This window comes from Babylonia areolata, chromosome 5 (genome assembly GCF_041734735.1).
Source record: "Babylonia areolata isolate BAREFJ2019XMU chromosome 5, ASM4173473v1, whole genome shotgun sequence".
NCBI lineage: Eukaryota > Metazoa > Mollusca > Gastropoda > Neogastropoda > Buccinidae > Babylonia > Babylonia areolata.
Genome location: NC_134880.1, coordinates 10,761,480 through 10,785,651, shown reverse-complemented (window position 1 = coordinate 10,785,651; position 24,172 = coordinate 10,761,480). Strand labels below are relative to the sequence as shown.

The following is a 24,172-nucleotide window of genomic DNA, read 5'->3' as shown; positions in this document are numbered from 1 at the left end:
ATATCTTAAACACACACACAGATATATACATATACATGATTTTTTCCCCTCCAGCGGATTGTTTATGTTGATGGATGTAAAGAGTGAGTACTGGGCATTCTGTTGAGTTGGCTTTAGGTCTGAAATACATGGCATTGTGATGGAGAAATACTGATGTCAAGAAATCTTCTTGGAACCAGGACATATTTCATTGCACTTAATCACTGGATCCAGCACACAATAAATGTGTGCATGTGTGTGTACAAGTTTGACATGCATGAGCAATGTTAAAAGATCTGATTCTTTACCATCAGATTCACACAAAAAAATCACAAAGTCGAACATACATCTGTGACTGTAAATTACTACACACACACACACACATATATATCATATAATCATGCAAAATCAGATGCACACAATTTTAAAACTGGAACACAGTACTTTATTCACACTTGTTCCTCATGTTTTTATTATACAAGCAGACTGTTTATAAAAATCTGTCAATCAGCATTGTTTACATACTGATCTACACTTATGAAAATAATGTTTGTAACCTCCCCTCTCTCCCCACCTTCAAATTTCATTTTACTTTCTCAGCAAACAAATTACATATATATATATATATATATATATATGAAGTTTCCCCCACACAACAGAAGGCATCCAAATTCAGGCTGCAATGGGTGGGATCCTCCTCAAAACTATTTATGTCCAAGAGAACACTGACTCCAGTGGGTACAGGGACAACATGTTTTGTGGGGGAATAAACAACAGGCCTATGCACTGTTAACAAAATGCTGAGTATCAACAAATAACATTTTCAGTTTGAAGAAATCCCCCAATTATCTCCCAAAACATTTGCTGGGCTTCTTCTAAAAGAACAACAACAATGGGATTACCTAGCAATTCAGATGTTTTCTATGAACCCAATATTTACAGGCAAATGCACCATGTGGCTGACATAAAATGACAAAAGGACGTGGAATTTAAAAATGGAAAATGAAATACTGTAACAGTTACCTGAAGCAGAAACTGAACTGTGTCTCCAATGCGGGTTGGGAGAGCAAGAGAACAAGCAGGTGGTCTGTGAACACTTTGTCTTGAAGTGTGACTTTCAAAAACATTGGACAGAAACACAAACAGCATTGCTGGCAGACAAGATGCAGACAGTGCTGCCCTGTGGTAATTCAACATTTTCTTCCAGGAATTGTTCACAATGCACCAACTGTGGTCCAATAAACCAGCAGAGGGGGACAGGGTGAGGGGAGCAGATTCAGGATCATGAGAATTCCAGTCTGCTGTTGATCTTTTTTCTTCTTCTTTGTCAGAAATCAGTACTTCAAATGTGATCATTTCAATTCAGTTGATGCCTCAGAGCATGAGATAGGTATGTATGTTAAGATACGGCACAATGCTGGCCAACACATTCCTTTAAGTGGAACAACAATCCTACAGTTGAGGTCGACGCTGACAAGTGCGGCCTCATGATCACTGCCTCAGGGAATCCTGTGAGGTATGGAAGGCTGCCCCAGCTATGTCAACATCCCTTCTATCCAAAGTTCAACAAACAGGGTTTGCATAAAAAAAGAAAAAAAGGTTGTTGGAGAAGGGAAAGTGGACAGGAGACAGGGCACTCACAAACAATAACCAAAAAAGGTTGTTGGAGAAGGGAAAGTGGACAGGAGACAGGGCACTCACAAACAATAACTGAACCAAGAAAAGGTTTTGATCATTTTCATTTTTCTTTGACAATAATGGGAAAATCTTCTTTAACATTATTTGTCAAGAAACAATGCTCAAAGAATTTCTGATACTCACACACGCAGAGCAACATTTAAGTGTTACCACACTAACTGATTTTGTTTACAAGATAACCACACTGACAAAACCAGAAGGGAACCTTTTTTTTTTCTTTTTTTTTTGTTTCCAAAAGCATGATGACACCACCCTCAAAGACACTGACAGCACATTAAAATCAGTAGTAAAATACTCCAATCAGTTTTAATATAATGTGCTTGGAATCTGAACTCACAACCTTTGGAATGCTGCTGTGATGCTCTAACAACTGAGGTAATCATCACTAAATCAGGTGTGCCGCCAGATTGTGGGATGGCAGTTTTCATAATTCAATCTCACAGACTAACAGAGGGTCACAAGAGACAAACTGATCAGAGCAAGAATGATGTTTTTTTTTTTTTTTTTATTCCTATAAACAAAAAGCAAACTACATCCATCAGTTTTTAAGATGCGATATAACAAACTCTAATGCTTATGCTGAAAACACACAAGGAAGATTATGAAATGACAACAGGGAAAGCAAAAAGACTGAGAAAGAAGAAAAAAACATTTTGGGAAAGGAAAAGAGTGAAAAAGGAAAGAAGAAACCATTCTATTATCACATACACACACAAACACTATCACTTTCTCTGCCTATACAGGCCTATACAATACCACATTTGTACTGCCTCAAAGCCACACCTGGGGCTTCTCTGCATTCTGTTTCCAGGTCAGGTCAAGGAAAGTAAGGGGTGGCTCAACATAAAAAAACACACTCAACACAGACATGTTTCATCCTGTCTGTCCACAGGTGACCAAAAAGTGCCATATAAAATCATGTCAGCAGTTTTCTTCAAGAATTTTATACATAACTGAAGTGTTTGTCATTTCAACAATACTGTCAATATCATTTCACAAAACCAATAGCACAGGTTGTTACAGTTCATTAATCAATAGTTTATTGTTCAAGATATACAACAATGAAGCTTGGGAGATGTTTTTCCCTGCCTTTAACAACTGCTTTTCTGTATTGAACTTTCAAGTCTTTGCAAACAGCTCTTCTCAGTCTTTATGTTCATGCAACACACATATGAAATAAAATCCTTTTTTTTTCACTTACTTTTTGAATGGATGCAAACTGACAACCAATACAAGAGTAACAAGAATAAAAAGGCAGTTATCACACAAAAGAAAACTAAATCAACCAATCACTTAATCAACACAACTTCTCACAGACATCCACATTACATCTGTCCCCATCATCCTTGATGATAATAATCCAGGAACTGAAATCTACAACTAAAGTCAAGACCCAGCAAATCAGCATGACTGTCATTATAAGAAGAAGCAGTTTACCAATAATTTTTGTACAGATTCTTTTCAGCACTACAAAAATACTGCAACTTGTAATAACAATTCAAGACACCGGTGCAGAAACTTTCAACTCTAACAAACAGACTATCCATCAAACATAGCACACTCACACTGTGTGCTCCAAACTGGAGGAGTAAACATATTATAATGTCATCTCATAAAAAAGAGGTGGTGGAGATGAAAGGCCTGATACTGCAGTCAAACTGAGGAAGTACAAAAACAGGTCGTCAACAATTAATGTGTCTTCACTAACCACCTCCCACCCTCTGACCTTCATCTTAACCTTTCTTACACAATCACCTTCATGTTATCACTCTCTCATCCTATGACCTGCATGTCTGCTGGTCAACAATAGAATCAAGATATCATTTTGCCATTTGTGTTCATGATCAGTTTAATGCAATTGCACGCTATGATAAAACCTGTAATATTGATCAGTTTACTTCAGTTAGTCTGAGGAGAGTGGAGAGGAGGGATTACGAAAAAACAGGGTTAACTGCCAAAGATTTCTGTGAGAAAGAGAGGGGAAAAAAGCAAGAAAAACATAGCAAAGACTGAAAAGGTTTGGTTGGTTCAACAACTAATATTACACTGACATTCCTGAATTAGAGACAACAAACTAGTGGGCAGATGGTGAGCAAAAGATCACACAGGGAGAGGTGTGACTCTGTGAGGTAGGTATAGAGAACTTAAGGACAGAAAATGTCATTAATTCAAGGTCCTCCAATTTAAGACAGAAAATGTCAAAAGCACCACCTTTTTGATTTTCTAATTGTGTTGGCAAGGAGGAGGAAGAGTGAAAGGGGATGGGCATGAAAAATACATGATTCATGGAAACACCTGGAACTGGAACTCTGTTTCCATAGTGATCCCAGGACTGTCTTAACAGACGAGACATACTGCCACATTCAATGTTTCCAGAATGTACCATTCTCTTCAGTTTAACAGTACTTGTTTCATAAACTTGTTTACAGTAAGAAACTTACAAACTGCAGCATTACATCATCTGCATTTATCGATACCAAGCCATTTTTTAAAATGCAAAGTTCAGTGTTAACTGTATCAGTACAAGCTGTTTAATATCGATTAATTTTCAAATACCAAACTCAGCTTTTATGATACCAATAAACATGAAACAAAAACTTACAAAACCTTATCATACAAGATAAAAAAAAAAATGCACACAGTACAATAGTCACACTTATAATGTAGTATAAAAGTATTTGATAAACTAGGACCATAGCTGGCTGCCTGAACAGGTGGAATCAGAAAGTCAAGTCCTGATGGGTGTGCGAGAGAGAGATAGAGAGACAGAGAAAGACAAACACACACACAGAGTGAGAAACCTCTAGATACAGACCCAATATCAAGTCTGTGACTTTTAATGCCACACTCCAGTGATAAGACACATGAGCAGACACTGTTATTGGCTGGCTTTGGCAATGCACCATGAAAATCAATGTAAGGCCCCAACAAGTTAAAACCAAGAGCATCCGCATAAAAATGCTCCCGCAGTTCAGCAGACAGCATGGAGCATATATATCTTACTCCTCGCCTCACTGAAAGACACAAACAGAGAGAATGAGATAGTCACAGAGAATGAGAGAGAGAGAGAGAGAGAGAGAGTGAGAGAGTGCACACAGGCCCCAGTCAACAAAGCTGGGAACAAACTGGGGAAAGGAAAAGAGCGAGGGAGACAGGAGGAGCACCTCATTATCATAAAACAGCCCTGAGAAATACAACATCTCCCACACCTCTTTCCCCAAATACAAAGAGGGCTGTAGAAAAATTTTGCATTTTTGAAAAATACACAGCACAAATTCTTTGGCCTATCTCTGTGATTCTGGAAAAGGTGTGAGACTCTGACTTTTACTTCTTTTCAGCACACACCAAAACTAATGAGATATAGATTTTCAACCACACACTGTTGCTCCATCTTATGAGCCTAAAATTACGAAAGTGACACGACTCTTCCTGCAAGCTAATGGTTTTAAGATTTTCCTCAGTTTTAATCACTAATCTGAATCAGACTGGACTCTCCTCACTGTAACCACTGATCAACAAATGCTGGCATACACAAGCAACTGTTCTACAAGCGAACAGACTGAGATGCTGGTAATACTTCTCACATGCTTATGTGCGAGTCAGCTTTCTTTAAACATGTTCAAAAAGACAGCTGGAGCATGGTCTGATTTCTTCAAATATGTTTCTAGAAGTATTCAAGATGCATAGGAATTTTGTAATCATTTCAAATCACTATAGTTATAAGACGACACGATACTGCAGTAAGCACTTCTAGAAGAAAGAAGCAGCACTATGTATGTTTTCTTTACAGCTATTTGAAAGCTCTGTGGTTTTAGCAAGGCCTTTTTCCTTCTCTGTAGAGAAATATAATGTACCCGATCTTAAACAACTGTTTTACAAACTCAGATAAACACAGGCTGAAATATGCTGATCGGATATTGTAACAACCTGATGAAGGAATATAATAGCCAATCAGAATCTTTCCTTGTAAACCTTGTCCCTCTCTTACAAACAACTTTTTTTTTTTCAGGCAAGATGTGTAAACATGATTATAAACAATCTGATCTCCACATAGTCTAGACATAAAGCACCAAACATTTGTTTGGGTGACTCATAAAATGTTTGATTTATGCCAAATAAGCACCAATCGTAGTTCAACAGTTAAACACTTAAAAAAAAAAAAAAAAAAAAACTTAAAAAAAAGAAAACAAAAAACAATAACAACAAATCCCCACCAATCTGAAGGCTTCTTCATACAGACAGCATTTTATGGAATTAAAGACAAAGCTACATATCTATTGCATTTCATGGGCACAGTTTGTGTACAGGATTATTTCCATGAAAATGACTGGCCATAGAACTTTTTTTTTTATCAACTGATCAAGGTATGCTGACTGTCATTAACAAGTACTGAAAGTTTCATCCTACCAAGAAATGAAAACAATCACGAACACTCCAATTCTAAACAGATTACACCACTTAAACTTGACAACCATGCTATTTCCAGGAGGGAACAGGTGGTTATCTGCAGACAGGCAACAACTGACTCTACCAGCACCTGCACAGGACTTTGTCAGGTCTCATTGTCACAGCGCCCCATGCTGAGAAGCAGAACTCACAGCCCATCGCTCACATCTACTGTAATCAATCAAAGGTTGACTTTGATAGCTGTAATCAATCAAAAAGTTGACACTGATAGTTGTAATCAAAAGTTTACTTTGATAGATGTAATCAGTCAGATAGCTGTAATCAAAAAGTTTACTATGATAGCTGAAATCAATCAAAATCTGACACTAATAACTGTTATCAATCAGAAGCTGACATTGATAGAGCCCAGGGGCTTGACCTCCTGCCACATCAAACCCCATGGCACATACTATATCCAGCAATCAGACGGTGTGTTTCATCATTAGTACTATGATCTACATGGACCCTCCCAAGAGAACCACCAGTGACAAACTTCTGGTTTGCAATGCAATGACAGTACTTGTTTGTTTATTGTTGCTTTTACTTAGTCCAGCCGACCGCACGGGCCTTATCAGGACTGTCAAACCATACAAATGCTCAACCGTGTGAACAAAAACACCTGTCATGTCTACAAAAACAACAACAAAAAAAAACAACAAAACCCAAGAAAATCCCACAAACATGACACGTAGAGCAAATAAGACTGGGACATGCTGAGGATGTCAGCCCTTCCGCTTAATTTATCATCCACAGATTACAAAAAATCGTAAAAAGGATTTTAAAATACTTCAAAGCCAAACAAAAATACTTTAAAAGGCCATACAGGCAAATAACAAGGCAGAATGGACAGCTAGTGCCCATCCCAGTGTTTGCAATATCACGACCTAGTCACCAGAGCAAAAGAACACAAATTGAACATCATAGACTGCAGAAAAGAGAAAACAATGTCAAGGCTTGCTCAAAAAAGAAAGGAGAACTGACTGGGAAGGCAGAAAAAGGAGACAAAAGTGAAGGGAAAAAAAATGGAAGAAATAAAGACAGCAACAGAAAAAGAGGAAATTTCTTGCACAAAATTTCCAGAATGCAGGAATGCTATTCATACTAAAACTAAAGGATCCCCAGCATCCCATTGGGGAATGATAGCACTTCAACTCTCCTCCTGGCACACAGGTTGCAATGACCGACTATTCTTACATCAGGTTAAAAGAAATGCTTTTGTCCTGCCATCATCCTGCCCTGAAAAAAGAAAGGATAAAAAAAAAAAAGAGTAAAAGAACTAAAACTACACGCTAAACTGTTAAGGGAGATATCCAATACAATTTGATGCTACAAGATACAGAACAAAGTAGGTCAATTTAATAAAGATTCCAGTGAAAATAGTCCTTTGCTGTTCCAGATGTACACTGTATGATCCAGTATTAACCTATACTAATTACTCAGCATCAACAAATGGAAAAAAAAAGGTAACCATGCGTATGTACAAACTGCTGAATGTCACAAGTGTCAAACAATGATGCATCAAGTGATTAACTTTGCAATTTTTCCAGCAATGTTTCAACTGTTGAAAATGTGGCATGAAATGAAGGCCACAGACCTGCTTTCCATCTGGTTTCCAAGGAAAACATGCCAGCTTCTGTACAGTCAAATATGGAATATTAAAATAAATCATTGTATAAATAAAAATCTAAAATACATGCAGCAATTAGAAAATGAAGAACAGTCAAGCATTTAGTATAACCACATTGGGGTCACACTAGCCAATGTGACTGAACGTCAAATCAAATCATCAGCTGGGGTCTCCAAAATAGAATGTATTCTTTCTAACCTGTGTGCATGTGCGCATGTGTGTGTGCACGCTAAAGTCCTTTCTACACTGCTCATGTACAAAAAGGAGTGGCATGTGCATCCAAAGGCATGAGTGTCTGTCCATATCTTTGTCACACTGTCATCACGTGTTTGCAAGCACAAGCAACATTCCTATAATAAGATACACAAATAAGAGCACATGATAGTACATATTGCATATAATACAGAAAGACTGATGAAAAAGAGTGAAGATAATGAAATAAGTTGCAAATGCAACATCCATTTTATACAAGCATGTTCTTTCCAATTGAGGTTGTCAACAATGACATATTTTCTTTAAGACTAGTGAATATGGTATCAAAAACATGTCCTGGACCTTTAGTTTTAAAATCGGCAATTGAATGTTATCTGATTTTTCCAGAAGTTCACTGTGTACTATAGCACAGCCTTTCCTTTTCTTTTCTCTCCCAGAGATAAATACAACACTAATGAATTTACTGCTAACATTAACAATAACTGAATAAGGAAAGAAACTGAACAACTTTTATATTTTTCACTTTAAAAATCAGCTCTTTATATTTGCTGACAAATATAAAACAGAGCAGACATTACATGCTGTGAAGCCTAAATATACTGGCGTCTTCTGTGTATGGTGGTACATGCTGCAACATGAATGAAGGAAACAATCACAAGCGCTGCCCAACAGTCAATAGACACAGGAACAGACATGTGCCAGAAGCACAGGATGATACAATGACGGTGACAGTGTCTCTTTCTCCTCCCAAGACCCATCACGACAGAGCACCAGAGGCCAATTTGCTCTGTACAATGGACGGCTTTCTGGCTGGCAGGGTCTCAGGTGTAGGAATGCCTTCTCCAATGGACTCTTGCAACAGCATCTTTTCCTCGGGTGGCAAAGGCTTCTTGGGGTTGTTGATGGCTGCTTTGGCCATGTTGTAGTCACCGGAGTCAAAGTATTTCTGGCAGAAAAAGACAGAGCCATGTTTTGATGTTATGTTTCAGTCATGACATCATAGTTGTATCATGCTCTATCATATCTGTGTGCATACATCTCTGTGTGTGTGCATGCACACGCACACTATCGCTGGTTGTATTGTCTGACAACTAGAACCTAGATAAATTACAAGTCAACGACTTGAAGAAGCAACAGAAGTGATGTAATAAAATTTCATTTTAACTATACACAGTGATGTCCAGTTTCTTTTCCAAGATATAGTCTTTTCTGTCACGATTTTTATGCACTTAATTCATGTAAAGTAAGTATTGCTTCCCTTTCACTTTCAATGCTAGAATTAATTCCCAGAGGATTTTGGAGTGTACTGAGCAAAGACAACTTAATCGGTCCTTTCTTGATATAAATGAAATTATCTGTTTCAATTGCTAAAATACTGGTGTAAAAAAACGTATCATTTCATATTTGTCTATTTGCCAGTGAAGAAAGCTATAGGTATAATGTATGACTTGTTCTGAGAAAATGTCAATTTGTAACAAAACCACTACTAAAATGTCAATAGGAACTATGACTTTCACACAGGAGCAGTAATTTCACAATGCTGATGGTCAGATTTAATCTTTTTCCGATATCTACCATTCTGCCTGGTTTAGTTTCTCTGCCACTCACAGTGGCAGAGACAATGCCTATAGTATGTTGAAGTTCATCATGGAGACACACACACATCACAGAGTCAGACAACCCAAACAGGTTATTTCATGTATATATATATAGTTGGACAGACTCAATTTGTTTTTCACGCTAGAGTCAAAAACTATACATGCACAAAAACACATTAACCAGTTTGTCTCTTTAAACGTTAAACTTTACTAATGTTCCTTGGTCATACTACTATAAGTACTATGCACTATAATATTGCACAGTAACAGTTTTCAATGACACAAGGTTTGGGACTCTCCATTCCGGTCTAGTTGAGAGTCACATGGAATGTTTTCAAACATGGAGCACTGATAAACTGACATACTGAAAAAGAGCCCAAAACAATTTCTCCATCAAATACTTATGCCGAGATTTTAATTTTTCTCTCTAAAAACCCACTTCCTCAAAGTCTTCTTAAAACCACACCCATCTTCTCCACATACATATGCACACACAAAAAAAACAATGCTTTTCCTTGTCAATTTCTTTTTATTCTCCAATTACTGCACTAGTACCAACATGTGTTTGCCACATGTATACAAAAACACATGCAACACAACAGGCTGTCTCCTAACACTGGAGAAAGCTGATCTTAGATCAACCTTGTTACTGTTAACCCACACATTATCGCAATACCACACTTTCTCTCACTTTACAAGGAATTCACCAAATCGTCACATTCTCTCAATAAAAAATTTATTGTGAGAAAGTGAGAGGGCGCCCGCATGCTTTTTTGAATTGTGTAAGAAAGTGTGGGAAGTATTCCTTATTTCATAAAAAAAACCATTTCCTTAATAATCGGGTTTAGTTTCTTGTTTTTTATTTACAATACAAATCCCTCATGCTCTGTAAAGATGGCAGGAAAACAACCATGCTTTCTCGCAATCTGCTGCTTTCTTGTAAAGTGAAAGAAAGCATGGGGGCACCACCAGACTTTCTCTTTGATGTAAAGTGTGATTGCAAGAAAGTATAGGCAAACAAACCCTCTATAGGCCACATCATAAGTGTTCAGAGAAATCTCTGGCAGAGGTCCCATCGCAATAATTATCAGTAGAAGCACTGTGAGTACTGTGCAGGCCAAATCTGTTTAGTGCCCACTGAGTTTATAGTAAGGAACTCAGGAACTATCCCACAACCAGGACAATGGCTCTTCTACTGACTGAGCTAGAGCCATAAATTAGCATAATTTAAACAATTCTCCACTAACCATCTATCCCATGTTCACATTTCTTCTTCAATATGATGCCCAGGGTCAAAACTGACTATTATTCATTTATTGGCATTTTGGTGGAGGGTGCTGGTTTTGAAAAACAAAACAAAACAAAAAAAAAAACCAAAAAAAAACTGAGGGGGTAGTGGGATAGGTTGGTCTATCAGGGGGCAGTGGGTCAGCAGAATGACACCTTATGAACAAATATGCCAAGGGTTGGGGCATCTCTTGGGGCATGACGTTCGAGTCACGCACTGTGTGTGGGAAGAACATCAAGAAGGCTTTCAGCCAAATGTCCACTCTACAGGGGATCTTGTTAAAGGTTTGCATGTGGGCTCTTCTGATGATGAGGACGACAATATGCATACCTATAAAGTTATACTGCGCCTACCCTTGGTCAGATACCAAACTCTAACCACTTTACTAACAGATTTATTTGCACAACAGAGCCGACTGAGAGCTGCCATTGGGTGCTCATCATTCGTTTCCTGTGTCAATCAATTAGGTTTCAGTCACACATATACACGCACACATGATGTGTAACCTTTTACGTGCATGACCGTTCAGTTTATTTACCCCACCAAGCAGCAGGTTACTGTTGCTGGTGGAGGTGTGGGCACCTTACTTTAAAAAGTCCCTGCTAATCTTGAAAAACATGAACAATCTGGCCTCTTTCCTACAATATTCCAAAATTTCCCACTGAGTGCTTGCAGCAGCTCAGTCGCACTTATTGTCCTTTGATATCACTGAGGACAAACCGCACTGCTCTCTGACGGACTGCTTCTATTTTTTCCACTTCTTTCTTTGCAGTGGGGTCCCATGCAGTGCTTCCATATTCCAGGAAAAGAAATAACAAGGACTTGTATGTGAGTGTCTTGATTTTAGTTGTTGTCTTCATCAGATTTCTTTGCAGGAAGCCAGCTGTCTTGATTGCTTTAGTCACAGTACTGTCAAAATGTTTGGTGAAACTGAAATGGAGATATGACTGGAGTGTGATGGCTAGATATTCGGTGGGCATCTCAGGCTCCAGTTTGTGACTGAGCAGAAGGCACTGGTGAGGCCTGCTGTTTCTCTTCATGGTGCACATCAGGACACTGTACTTTTCAGCATCAAAATGCATAGTATCTCCCATTCTTCCTCCCAGAACTCAAGTCTCTTGCTGTTGGCTTGCAGGGTACTGTGGTTGCTGAGGGCAGTGATGGGTCTATAACGGACTATGTCATCTGCAAAGAGGCAAGCAGGAGATGTCACACTGCATGGTAGGTCACAAATGTAGGCCAATAACAGGCACAGACCGAGTACTGTACCCTGCCGTATCCCTGATCTGACCCAGACCTCTATCCGTCCACAACCACAGACTGCTTTTACCTTTGAGCCGGTGGCATTTCTGATCTGGTGATCAAGCCAATGCAGTAGGAGGAAGTGGTTCACCTTGTCAAATGCTTTGGTGAAGTCCATCACCATGGCAGGCAGTTCCAAGAAGCTGTGTTTCTAAGGAGCGGTGTCAGTGAAACCCATGTTGTTCCTCGTCCTATTTTCTACCATTTCTTGGTTTCTCCTTGTAAGTTACAAAACACATTACTCAACATGTTTGCATGCATAAAAAAACCCACAATGTTGAACAGTTGACTGACAAGTAAAGGTTATAGTGACTTACTCCTTTCTGTACCAGACGTTTATGAATCATGGCTGGAGGCCCTGTTTTCTTCAAGTTGGGGTATTTGGCCCTCAGCTTCTCTTCCTCCTTCTGCTCCATTGTCTTCTCTGTCTCCTGCAGCACATGACAAAATAGTAATTTGGATCATGTAAGATAGTCAAATCATGTCTGACTATAACCATGCAACTGCTGTCAAAACTATCTGAGCTAGAATTGGATTACAAGTGTCTCATACAAAACTATCAAAAGCTTTAAATAGCAAACATAATTTCACACTTAAAAAGATCATGCATATATGTAAGATCTGCACATAATCCTATGAATTAGCACTGCAGACTGATGACTCAGATAACAGTAAAAAGGAAAAAAAGGAATAGCTGAAGAGTTATTACCTTCCGTTAAAAATGAAATAATTTAATCCAAACAATCAGATCTAGTAAGACAACAGATCATTTAATAACCCCCCCACCCCCACAAGCCGAAATCTTTGATATTAGTTTTTATTATTACATATTCAGGTTTGCATTTCAAGAGATTTAACAGTTTAAATGTAAAAAAAGCAAAAACTTTTATTCTGTGCATAAGCCACAATAACTAAGATATATTGACAAGCATGGGTGCAAATGGAAAAAACAAACAAACAAAAAAAAACAAAAAAAAACACTGAGAAAAGTTGAGGTCCAGATGGGTACTGGGGCAGAACACTGGTACTGTGGGGTGGGGAAGGGGGGAGGGGGGGTAGCTGAATCCAAAATATGTATTCAATTTCAAAACTATTTCAAAACATCTCAGAAAAAAAAAAATATTCAAAATATGCAAAGTGAATCACTGTATTGGTTAAATCTTATCTATAAATTGGTTATATTTTATAGTTATAATAAACAAACATATAAACCATAAATTGACTGTCCTCATGAAGAGTACTGTGGCTTCATCCTCTGATGTAATTTTAGAAAAATGATATCATCAATTGCCAGAAAGTTGCTGCAATTGCTACAAAGTTACTTGTGGGTAAAGTGGCAAATGTTTGCGGCTTTTGCTGAATCATGAATGAATACAGAGGGCCTTCCAGAAGTACTAACCACCCTTGGGGCGAAATACTAATACGGATGGAGATAAGGCGCTGGCGCATATGTGCGTGCATGTGTTAGGGGGTGGGTGTGGCGGTGGACATCTGTGCACATGCACTTGTGTTCTGGAGATCTGTTTAATTTCAAAAGCCAATGACAGAAAAACAACAAAAACTTATAAACATAAAACGCACAATGAATTGACTACAGTGGTACTGGTCTATTAAAGTGTGAAAACAGGGTGTTGTTTCCTGAACCTGAACCTAAAAGTTTCATTCTGTTATCAATGACTGTAGCTAAAAAAAAAATCAAAAAAAAAATCTGTTGCACTGTCTAATCAATGCTACCCACTGCCCCATTTTGTGAAGCCTTGTAATTATCATCTGTGCTGTGCCAGTGTGTGGTTTTCTGACCCAGATAACTTAAGTTTAAACTTTGAAAGGATTTGAAAAGGGCACTTTTTATAAATAATCTAATCTTATCTATCATCGGTTCGAATACACAATGTATTCTAATATAGCATCAACTATCAAGTGCAAATAAACAGTGCTAGACTGCTACCGATTTTAGCTACAAGACAAAAAGCAATGGATCAGTGAAAAGTCTGTCTCTATCAGCAACAAGAGACTTCTAACCTGATAAAGGTATTGTTTAGACTATTTATTGCGATCTTAGTTCGCCAGAAATTTGTGTCATGGTCATTCATTGACACTGTCGGTGTCAAACTGTTTACAACAGCATTAAATCAGACTTCCTACAGATCTCTTAAAGTGAGCATAAAAGATTTACCTGTTTCTCTTTGTTATTAGCTTCTTGGTCCTTTTCTGGTTGTTTTCCCAAAACATCGGGCGGCGAAGACCCTTCCCCAGATGCCATTTTCGCTTACCACAAGCCAAATCACTGAGCGGACCGTGTTAAAGATGGCAGTCTTTGACGTAGTACTGATGCGACCAATCAAATTTCACTTCAATGTGTGTGTGCGAAACTACAAAATGTCTGCGCCCGAGTTAATGTTTGTGTGAACTGCTGTCTTGTTTTTATTGAAAAAGTACATGCAAAATGAAAACAGGGACCAAGACTACAACCCTTTTGGGATTTCTGGTCACATCATACATAGTTGGTCTACTCATTTTCACCAAAGGTTTCTTGCTGGTACGCACAGTGATCCCCAAGAACAGCTCTTGTGAAGTGGAATTCGCTGCACGAGCAGACGACCTTGTGCATGGTGGACACCACGGTTGCTGGTCTCACGCCAGATTCAAACGGGCCATTCTTGTAATAATCGACGCTCTCAGATACGACTTTCTTGCGTACAACACTTCGCTGAAATCTGACGTACCACTGTACAAAAATAAGCTGAAATATGTCCACCAGATGTGTACTAAACATCCCAAACATACACGACTGTACAAATTCATAGCAGACCCTCCAACCACCACCTTGCAGCGCCTGAAAGGGCTGACGACTGGAAGCTTACCTACTTTTGTTGATGCAGGAGAGAACTTTTTTTCTTCAGAAATAAGAGAAGATAATTGGATAGATCAGTTAAATGAGCGGGGAAAGACTATCAAGTTTCTTGGGGATGATACATGGGACAACCTTTTCCCCAAACGATTTTACAAATCACACTCGTTTCCTTCATTTAATGTAAAAGATCTGCATACCGTTGACAATGGTATTTTGAAACACCTGTATGCAGAAATCAGACGAAAAGATTGGGATGTTGCGATTGCTCATTTTTTGGGTGTAGATCACTGTGGGCACAGATTTGGACCAAACCATCCAGCCATGGGTGAAAAGCTCCAACAAATGGATCAGGTTATTAGGTACTGATTTGATTGGTTGGATTTCTTATTGTGTGTGTGTGTGTGTGTGTGTGGCCTTAGTTGCATGCAGGTCATGGAGCACCCGTTTTGTTTTGGGTTGGTTTTTTTTAGTGCTTCACATGCCTTCATCATACTCATAGGCCAAATAAAACAAAACCTTTTTTTTCAAATATTTTTTTCATGAATCTTCATTTGTAATGGTTCCAATAGTATTCAAATAAGTAGTAGTATGATATTGGCGGCAACATCGTAAAATGAAATATATACTGAAATCATCGAAAAAATGAGTAAGACAATGAACTATAACAGTTGATGAGGAAACCCTCCCCCAAATGTGATGGCCCCTCTGCAGGACGCATTCTCCACTGCTTCTCCTCAGCTAGGGATTTCTTTCTTATTTTGTATAGATTTATCTGGTTTGTTGACTTTCTCACATTTAACCAGCTACACTGTAGCTGACAAGGTGTGTGTCTCAGTCTCAGAACAATATGTGTGACAGTGTGTGTGTGTCACTATGTGTGTATTTCTGTAAATATTTATTGGCATTATGAATCTTCCTGTGACTCCCCGATATGTTGTGATCTATAGCAGTATGGTGTTTCTTTCTCTCTTTTTTCTGTTGTATACCATTATGATAGTTTTACCTGATCTCATACTTTATGTATACTCCATTTGTCTCTGGGTTGTGTATGTTCTCAGGAACATAAGCCAATTAATGAAGGACGACACAGTGCTGTTTGTACTGGGTGACCATGGCATGACACGGACTGGGGACCATGGGGGTGACAGTGAGGATGAGCTGACAGCAGGACTCTTTGTTTACAGCCCAGCACAAATCACTGCTTCATCTGCTTTACCTGAGGTGTACTACAGCACACATAGTATTCAAAGACAGTCTTTTTGTGTCTTGATTTTTTAAAGATCTATATGGTTTTCATTACTAGTACTATTTACTCATCTTTATGAGTACTGCATCAATTAAATTTTACTGTTTTCATTGTGTGTGTGTGTGTGTGTGTGTGTGTTATTTAGAATGTGGCATATTAGTTGCCTGTGAAAGAAAGTTTCAGACAATGTATGTTTAATCTGGGGCTTCTTAGCTGCATGATATCAAAACTTTTCAAAGCTCACTAGACTTTAAATGTGTAATGTAAAAAATCTGTGACACTAAATTGACTGACTGAAAAGACTCTTGATACACGTCTCATATTTGGATTTGTCTTGTGTCGATGAATGGGCATACTGTTGTAGACAGGTGGATGGAAAATGTGCATATTTTACCATGTGGAATGGAAAACCGAGATCTGTCAATGAAGATGAACCCTGCTACATCTTGTACAATTGATAATGAGTATGCACGAAGAAAGAAACAAACAAAAAGTTAGAGCCATAGAAGGTGTGTGTACAATTTTTCTTTGTTTATGTTACAGGACAAACCACAGGTGATCCAACAAACGGACCTGGTACCGACCATAGCCTTGATGCTGGGTCTTCCCATTCCTTTCTCCAACGTGGGCAAGGTCATACCTGACCTCTTCAATCACTGTCCCTGGTGGGACACTCAGCACAATGACATACGCCAGGTAAAACTGACTACTAATGACCTTGGCTTGTACATTAATGCATTGCATTACTTTCTTGTCACTGCAGATACTTGAACTGTGCAAAATCTGGGCAAGCACCTGTCATCAGATTTGGCACCATACAGAATCAAAATCATCATGGAGGGCACATTGCCACGGTGCAAAGCATTTTTGTGTGTGACCTGAATGTATACATGTACATATTTACTTGAGAAATTTCCTTTTACTGCAGTATTATTATACAGTTTTACCTTTTAACTTATATTCTTGTTCTTATTTTGGGGTTTCAGGTGTTCCACACAGTCAAAGCCTTGCACCTGAACGCCCGGCAGGTGTCAAAGTACCTTGACACATATGCTACAATGTCCTCAGACCTTCCTGCAGACAAGTTCCAGCGCCTGCAGACCATGTTGAAACAGGCAGAAATGGAGTTACAGGACCTGGTGACCAGTGTGACAAAAGGAGTGGGATCACCTGGGTTGCTGGAGCGGCTGTTGCGCCTGTCAGACCAGTACCAAGATTACCTGGCCCAGGTGCGCGGCATGTGTCAGGAAGTGTGGGCCAAGTTCGACCTCACCTCTATGGCACTGGGAGTCATCATGGTGATGGGCAGTCTGATTGTGAATGCCCTTTTGGCTGTCTCTTGGAGTGGGGAAGGGGAAGACCTACCTGCTTACCTGCCTTTCATGATTGGAGGGATAGTGATACAAGTGGTGTATTATGTGGTACACATGGCTGTGTTTCCCCCCTCTGTTGTGCCAGTCATGGGCTATATAGTGGGCGGGTTGCTGATCTTTGCAGGGGGTGTCATCCTGAAGAAGCAAGTTGCTGAGATATGGAGAGACAGCAAGATCAATGTGGCCGATGTTGCTGTGGCTGCTGGTGTGATGTTCATGTGTTTTGCTGCTTTCTTTTCCAACAGTTTTGTTGTGTATGAAGATTCATTAACCCATTTCCTTAGCCAGTCCCTGCTGTGGTACACGTCTCTAAGAGTTATGATCAGCAGTTGTCAGTCACCAGATCACATGGGTAAAGACAGTGTGGGCAGATGGTCCAGAAAATCCAAACAGTCATCATTTGTTGATGTCTTGGAAAGACTGACACAGCCTGCTGTTGTTACATTTGCTGTTACAGTGTTGTGCTCCTTGTTGTTGCGGTGTTCTGCATATTTCCGTGCCTGCAGAGAAGAGCAGTGGGAGTGTGTAGTGCCATCATTTCTTGAGCCTCTCTCTTCTTTCGCTGAAGATGTAACAGGGTATAAAAATCAGCGTTACTTTTTCAGCATCTCATGCCTGTTTGTGACCATATGGCTGGTTCGGAGGTGGTTACAGCATTATGGAAATCTGAACGGGGACGGGCTGGGCATTCTATGCACAAAGTTTCTCCTGCCGCTGGCAGCTATCGCCTGTGCGTTGTACTGGGCAGTTCAGGCTCTGCCGCATAAAGAACTGGACTTGCTTCCATCATGGCAGCAGACTATCATGGCTCAGATTGTTTATGTTTGCATTATCATCCATGTCATGGTTGGCCTTGTGCAGCCACTGTATGTGTACATCCACCACTCTTCCTCATCCGGCAAGGTCAGTGTACCCTTGGTAAATCGAGGGGCAGAGCAGACAGTGCCTTATGTCTACAGACAACTCCAGCAACACTGGCACAGGAAGGATGACTCTGAAACGCCACCAGCTGCCTACGGGTTGGGCTCAGTGTACAGTAGCCATTTGGTGGCTTTCGCCATGACACTGTTCTTGTTGCTGGTTCTGTTGCTAGGCGACGGGGTCAGTCCTGCATTGTGTCTGGCTGTGTGGGTGCTGTTCCTCTTTCTGGAGATGATGGCTGCCTACTGCAGTGAAACCACAGGCACCTCAGGTAGGATTTAAAGGCTGTATGGTCTGTGATGTGCATTGTGAAGCAGTTTTCTCATTTCTTCATCTCTTTAGGATATGTAAAAAAGAAGAACATAGTCCATGTACAGTGTAGTCATATTTTTCCCAATATTTTATCATACTGCTAATATTGAAATAGATAGTATCAGAGACTGAAATATTGACGCTTGATGTTTCATTGCTCAATCACATATTTGAAGTTTGTATGAGGGAAAGTATTCAACAATATCAGCATTTTTTATCATTTTAAGCTATGTCAAAGTACGCAGGCATAGTTCCTTGAGAGACAAGTGTCTTTGTTACAGAGCAGGAAATGAATGCATGTTCAGTGTTGACATAATTGATAATAAGCTTATGAATAATTATGACTAATAATGAATGGCAAAGCAAGACACTTTTTGAAAAAAATATTATATCTGGGAGATTAGATAAGACATCTGGGAGATTGGTTAATCTTTAAATGATTTTTTTTTTTTTTTAAAGGCCTTTGTAATTGGATGCCTTGTCTTTCCCTCCTCCTCCCAGGGATCCATCAACAACCAGTACCTTGGCTTACTGTGGTGACACATGGACTCCTGTCTTCCACCTTTTTTTATGCCACTGGCCACCAAGCAACCATTCCAAGTATACGCTTTGAGAGTGCATTCGTTGGCTTCTATGGCAACTTTACCACATATATCATCCCTGCTCTGCTCATCACTCTCAACACCTACGCCGGCCCAGTACTGTTCACTGTGGTCTCACCACTCATGATGATGTGGCCCCACTTGCAAGGCCCAGTGTGTCAATGGATGGTTGGAAGGAGAGGGAAAAAGGAGGGGGAGGAGTGGAAGGGAGACTTCTCTCTGTTTGATGATGGGGTGCTGCTTCGGAAGAACCTGTTTGTCAGTGTGTGCCGTGTCCTGCTCTTTCAGGCGGTCAAGGTGAGAGAGCTTGACTTGCTGTGCATATTATGTGTGTGTGTGTGTGTGTGTGTGTGTGTGTGTGTGACTAGTAATAGATAAACTGATAATACGATAGACTGTAATTTACATCTATGTTAAAATGGAAAAATTGTTCACATCACTGATGTGTCAACCCAGAATTCTTCAGCCATCAATCTTTGTTCAGTTTCACCTCTAATTGCTCCAAACTGTGTATGGAACACTGAAAACGATATACTTGGATCTGATCACATTCCGAGAAGCAATATTAAGTGAAAAGATAAAACAAACACAACACCTGACACACTGCCAAAATTCATACTTTGGTCAGTCAGTAAAGATACTCTTCAGAATATGAAAACTGACCATGTAATCACAGACAATACAGTCAGAGTTTCAACACATTTTGTACATTTCTGTTAACTGCAGCAGAATAAATCCATTCCAAGATCCTTCAAAACTAGGTAAACACAAAGGAAATGTTTGGTTGAATGAAGACTGTGAAGTATAGAATATACGACAAAGACCGTACAATCCATAATCTCAGAGAAATAAGAATAGCCAATAAAGTAGTGCAAAAACCCCCCCAAAAAAACCCATGAGATTTTATGCAGACATTGACTAGTTGTGTGTCATTGGTGTATCATGTTTGAATCAGCCTGGATGCTTACGTACATAGGCACAGGTTTATTTGTGTGCACATCTATGAGTGTGCGTATGTCTGTATATTTGATATAAGAGTGACGGGCGCAATAGCCGAGTGGTTAAAGCGTTGGATTGTCAATCTGAGGGTCCCGGGTTCGAATCACGGTGACGGCGCCTGGTGGGTAAAGGGTGGAGATTTTTACGATCTCCCAGGTCAACATATGTGCAGACCTGCTAGTGCCTGAACCCCCTTCGTGTGTATATGCAAGCAGAAGATCAAATACGCACGTTAAAGATCCTGTAATCCATGTCAGCGTTCGGTGGGTTATGGAAACAAGAACATACCCAGCATGCACACCCCCGAAAACGGAGTATGGCTGCCTACATGGTGGGGTAAAAACGGTCATACACGTAAAAGCCCACTCGTGTGCATACGAGTGAACGCAGAAGAAGAAGAAGAAGGTATAAGAGTGTGCATTCAACTTTCTTCAGGTTTTCACATATAAAAATATTCTTTTAAAAGAGCATCAGAGGTGCCTGTATAACTGAACTGAAGAAATTCTCGAGACTTAATCAACCAACAGGAGTAGCAAGGTATATGTGTGTGTGTGTGTGCGCAAATGTGTGTCAAAAGTATGTTTACATACAATGTTTGTGGAATGTGTAATTGATGAAATTGAATGTGTATGTGTGAATATATGACAGAAATAAAAAATATAGTATCAATTTATCAACAGATCACTTCACTTGCGCATGTCTAAACTCTGTTTGCAGGTGTTGGGAGCAGCCTGTGCAGCAGCTTTACACCGGCGCCACCTGATGGTGTGGAAAATCTTTGCTCCTCGCTTCATCTTCGAGGCTGCTAGTCTCATCGTCATTTCTGTGGCACTGCTGATGATGACGCTCATTGTGCTTCGTGTGGACCGTAGTCTGTCCAAGCTGACACAGAGTCTGCAGAAAGGGTCCTAGCACAGGAGCTGACAACCTCAAACTCTGAAACGCTCAGAACCCACCATAGAGACCAAAAGTGTATCAGGTCTACTTAATATATCCATGAGATTGAAGACTATAGGAATTGCCCTCCACAATTTCAACCCTTTCCCAAAGCAGACCAAATCAATCACTGTCAGGTGCTAAACAATCAAAGCTCTGTCCGTTGGCTGAAGTGAAGATGAACAGACTACCTGAACAACCAGCAGCAAATGTATGTACTTGTGTTTCTTATCATTAATTTTGTGGTAGTGAAAGACAAACATTTCAGAAATCTGTTTATCAGTCATGCATGAAATTCATCAGCGTAGCCCAGTGTGAATTCAGAGATCCCTTCATTTATCCTGCTGTTTTTGAATGGTTGATGCAAAGACCCAGCTGATGGAAATGAAAGGCCAGAAGAGAATGAACAGAAAATGTAAATTTCATCATTGAACTGATGGGTGCAATGGCAGAGTGGTTTAATTGTTGGGACTTTCAGTATGAGGGTCCTGGGTTCAATCCCTGTACTGGTGTCCTGTGGGTTATGGGCTAGAATTTTTCCATTCTTGTAGGATGACAGATGCACCCCTGCTGCTGCCTTGTATGTATATAAATGCAACAGATCAACACACACATGAACTCTTTCTATACTACGGTACGCTATAGTGTACCTCATGCACACAACGCTTAATTACTGTGGTATACTATAGCATACCGTGAGTTTAAAATTTTGTAGTTCATATGTTATCGGTCTCGTGCAAAACTAAACGGCACAGTTCTGTTCAACAGTCACCCAGAAGTGCACCTGCACTTTTATTGTGGCTGAGAATGCCTTTGTTTGAGTACAGTACATGCGAGTGTACAGTCGCCCAACTCTGCCTTCTTGCTCAACAAGATGGCGTATCTGTCATCTTCGGCAAAATAGTGTGGTTCAAAGGCAAATGTAAACTGATTATATAGTGAATATCAACTGTGCATATACATTTGCCCATTCAGTTGCTACGATTAGGAAGTGTCTATGGTTACGAAAGACCACATTTGTAAAATTTCTGTTATATGAGAAAAAGTCACCCACTTTATGTCAGTTGTGAAAAAACATGGATTTTGTTCAAAATATGATAAATCAGTCAAAAATGAAGTGAGTGCTTTGAACCTTTGCCAAATGTTAGTCCATTGTATTCTTTATATTAACACAAAACTTCACAGATGCATGTACTTGCATTCTTTTTTTTTAGCATTTTTCTTGTAACATAAACAAACGACCAGTACAGAGAGTATAATGAAGGAATTCATCAGGCAGTATAGAATGAGTTAAAGGTATCAATTTAAGTGAAAGTTGAGTCAGAATGGCTGTCCGTATTGCAGGGTACTTAAATGCAAAAGAATGTTGAAGCTGAAGCCCATGAATGCAGGATAGAAGAAAAAGAATCATGAAAACAAAATCCAAAATAAATCATCTTTCCTTTCTTCATTCATATAACTCTTTCAGTGCCAAGTCTATTTCATGTTCAGTGACAACTATTTGTTCTGGTCAGGAAGAGAAATGATTAGGGGAAAAAAAAAAAAAAAAAAAAAAAATCTAGCATGCATTCAACTAAAAGGAAGTAGAATTATTAACCCATCATTTCCTGAAAGGAAATTAACTCTATCCAGTTAGGACAATTTCAGTTGAACTTGATGATTCCAGTGGTGATGCAGATGAAAATTTCCGCCCTCTTCTAGTGTGCATAAAAGTGCCCCAGGACAGATATTTTCATTCACATCATTGTTGGAATTTTCCTATTGCAAAATGATTGGATCATGTGAAATTGTCATAACTGGATAGTATATTAATTTACCTATTAGAAAAGCATAGGTTATATATACTTTCTTTTAGTAGTTTGCAAGCTAGAGTTAAAAAAAAAAAAATCTGTCCTCTTCCAGTGTGTGAAAAAGTGCCCCAGGTGAATAAATGGACAATTCATTGTTCATTGAACAATTTACGTGAAACCACTTGATTGTCATTGGTGGTGATTTTTGTGTATGTGTAGATACATCTGCATTGATGTGTCCATTTGTTTCTCAAGCTGCTGTAAAAAGAGACTGAACTTCTCGCTTTGGTTTTCATACTTTTTTGTTCCCTGTAGATATGGAATATGCAAAGACATTTTCTGTGTACACAAGATTTTCATACATTTGTTCTTTATTGTTTTTTTTTCCATTTAATGATTTATTTAATAAGCTATAAACTGGATATTCAAAGAATCCTGTAACCCAGACATTGTTTAACCATTGTCAAAAATGTTGTTAGCACACTCCAATGCCCAGTTGCAGGAACCATGTTTGGCTTCCTCCCATCGCCAGACAGCCTGATGCAAAGATCTGACTGCTGGAAATGAGAAGCCAAAGTAGGGAAAAAATACCTTTCATCATCGAAGTCAAACTCAGAGTGGCTTCCATTTTGTTTTCCTTACATTGTTAGATTCATTCAAACTCAGAGTGGCCACCATTTTGTTTTCATTTCATTGTTAGATTCATTTAATCATTGAATAATCTCAGAATCAGATGTCATTGTTAAATTCATTTAAAAATCCCAGACATCTTCGTTTCGTGATGGAGTGAAAACTTTTTATTGACTCTGTATGTGAACATACTTGTTACTTTATATACATAAAACAGGATTGAAAGTTTTCATTACAGTTTTCTTGTTTACTTTTAATATGAAAATGGAAATAATAATGGCTGTTTTTCTTTGATGTACAAAAAGCATTCATTAATGTTTTTGATTAGAACACTCCCCACCCCCACAGCTTTTTTTTT

General features: G+C 39.2%; 2 protein-coding genes across 2 annotated transcripts; one reads left to right on the top strand and one right to left on the bottom strand.

The window, feature by feature from the left end:
* Positions 1–401: 401 nt before the first annotated feature.
* On the bottom strand, positions 402–14,459 carry LOC143281930 (cAMP-regulated phosphoprotein 19-A-like). Its single transcript, XM_076587230.1, has 3 exons — positions 14,328–14,459; positions 12,469–12,582; positions 402–8,909 (listed from the first exon to the last, which is right to left on the bottom strand). Exons 1-3 carry the CDS (start codon positions 14,412–14,414, stop codon positions 8,721–8,723), a joined length of 390 nt encoding a protein of 129 aa, XP_076443345.1. The 5' UTR covers positions 14,415–14,459; the 3' UTR covers positions 402–8,720.
* A 76-nt stretch (positions 14,460–14,535) lies between these two features.
* On the top strand, positions 14,536–24,169 carry LOC143281928 (GPI ethanolamine phosphate transferase 3, catalytic subunit-like). Its single transcript, XM_076587228.1, has 6 exons — positions 14,536–15,364; positions 16,064–16,226; positions 16,795–16,947; positions 17,238–18,816; positions 19,359–19,756; positions 21,176–24,169. Exons 1-6 carry the CDS (start codon positions 14,598–14,600, stop codon positions 21,368–21,370), a joined length of 3,255 nt encoding a protein of 1,084 aa, XP_076443343.1. The 5' UTR covers positions 14,536–14,597; the 3' UTR covers positions 21,371–24,169.
* Positions 24,170–24,172: the final 3 nt, after the last annotated feature.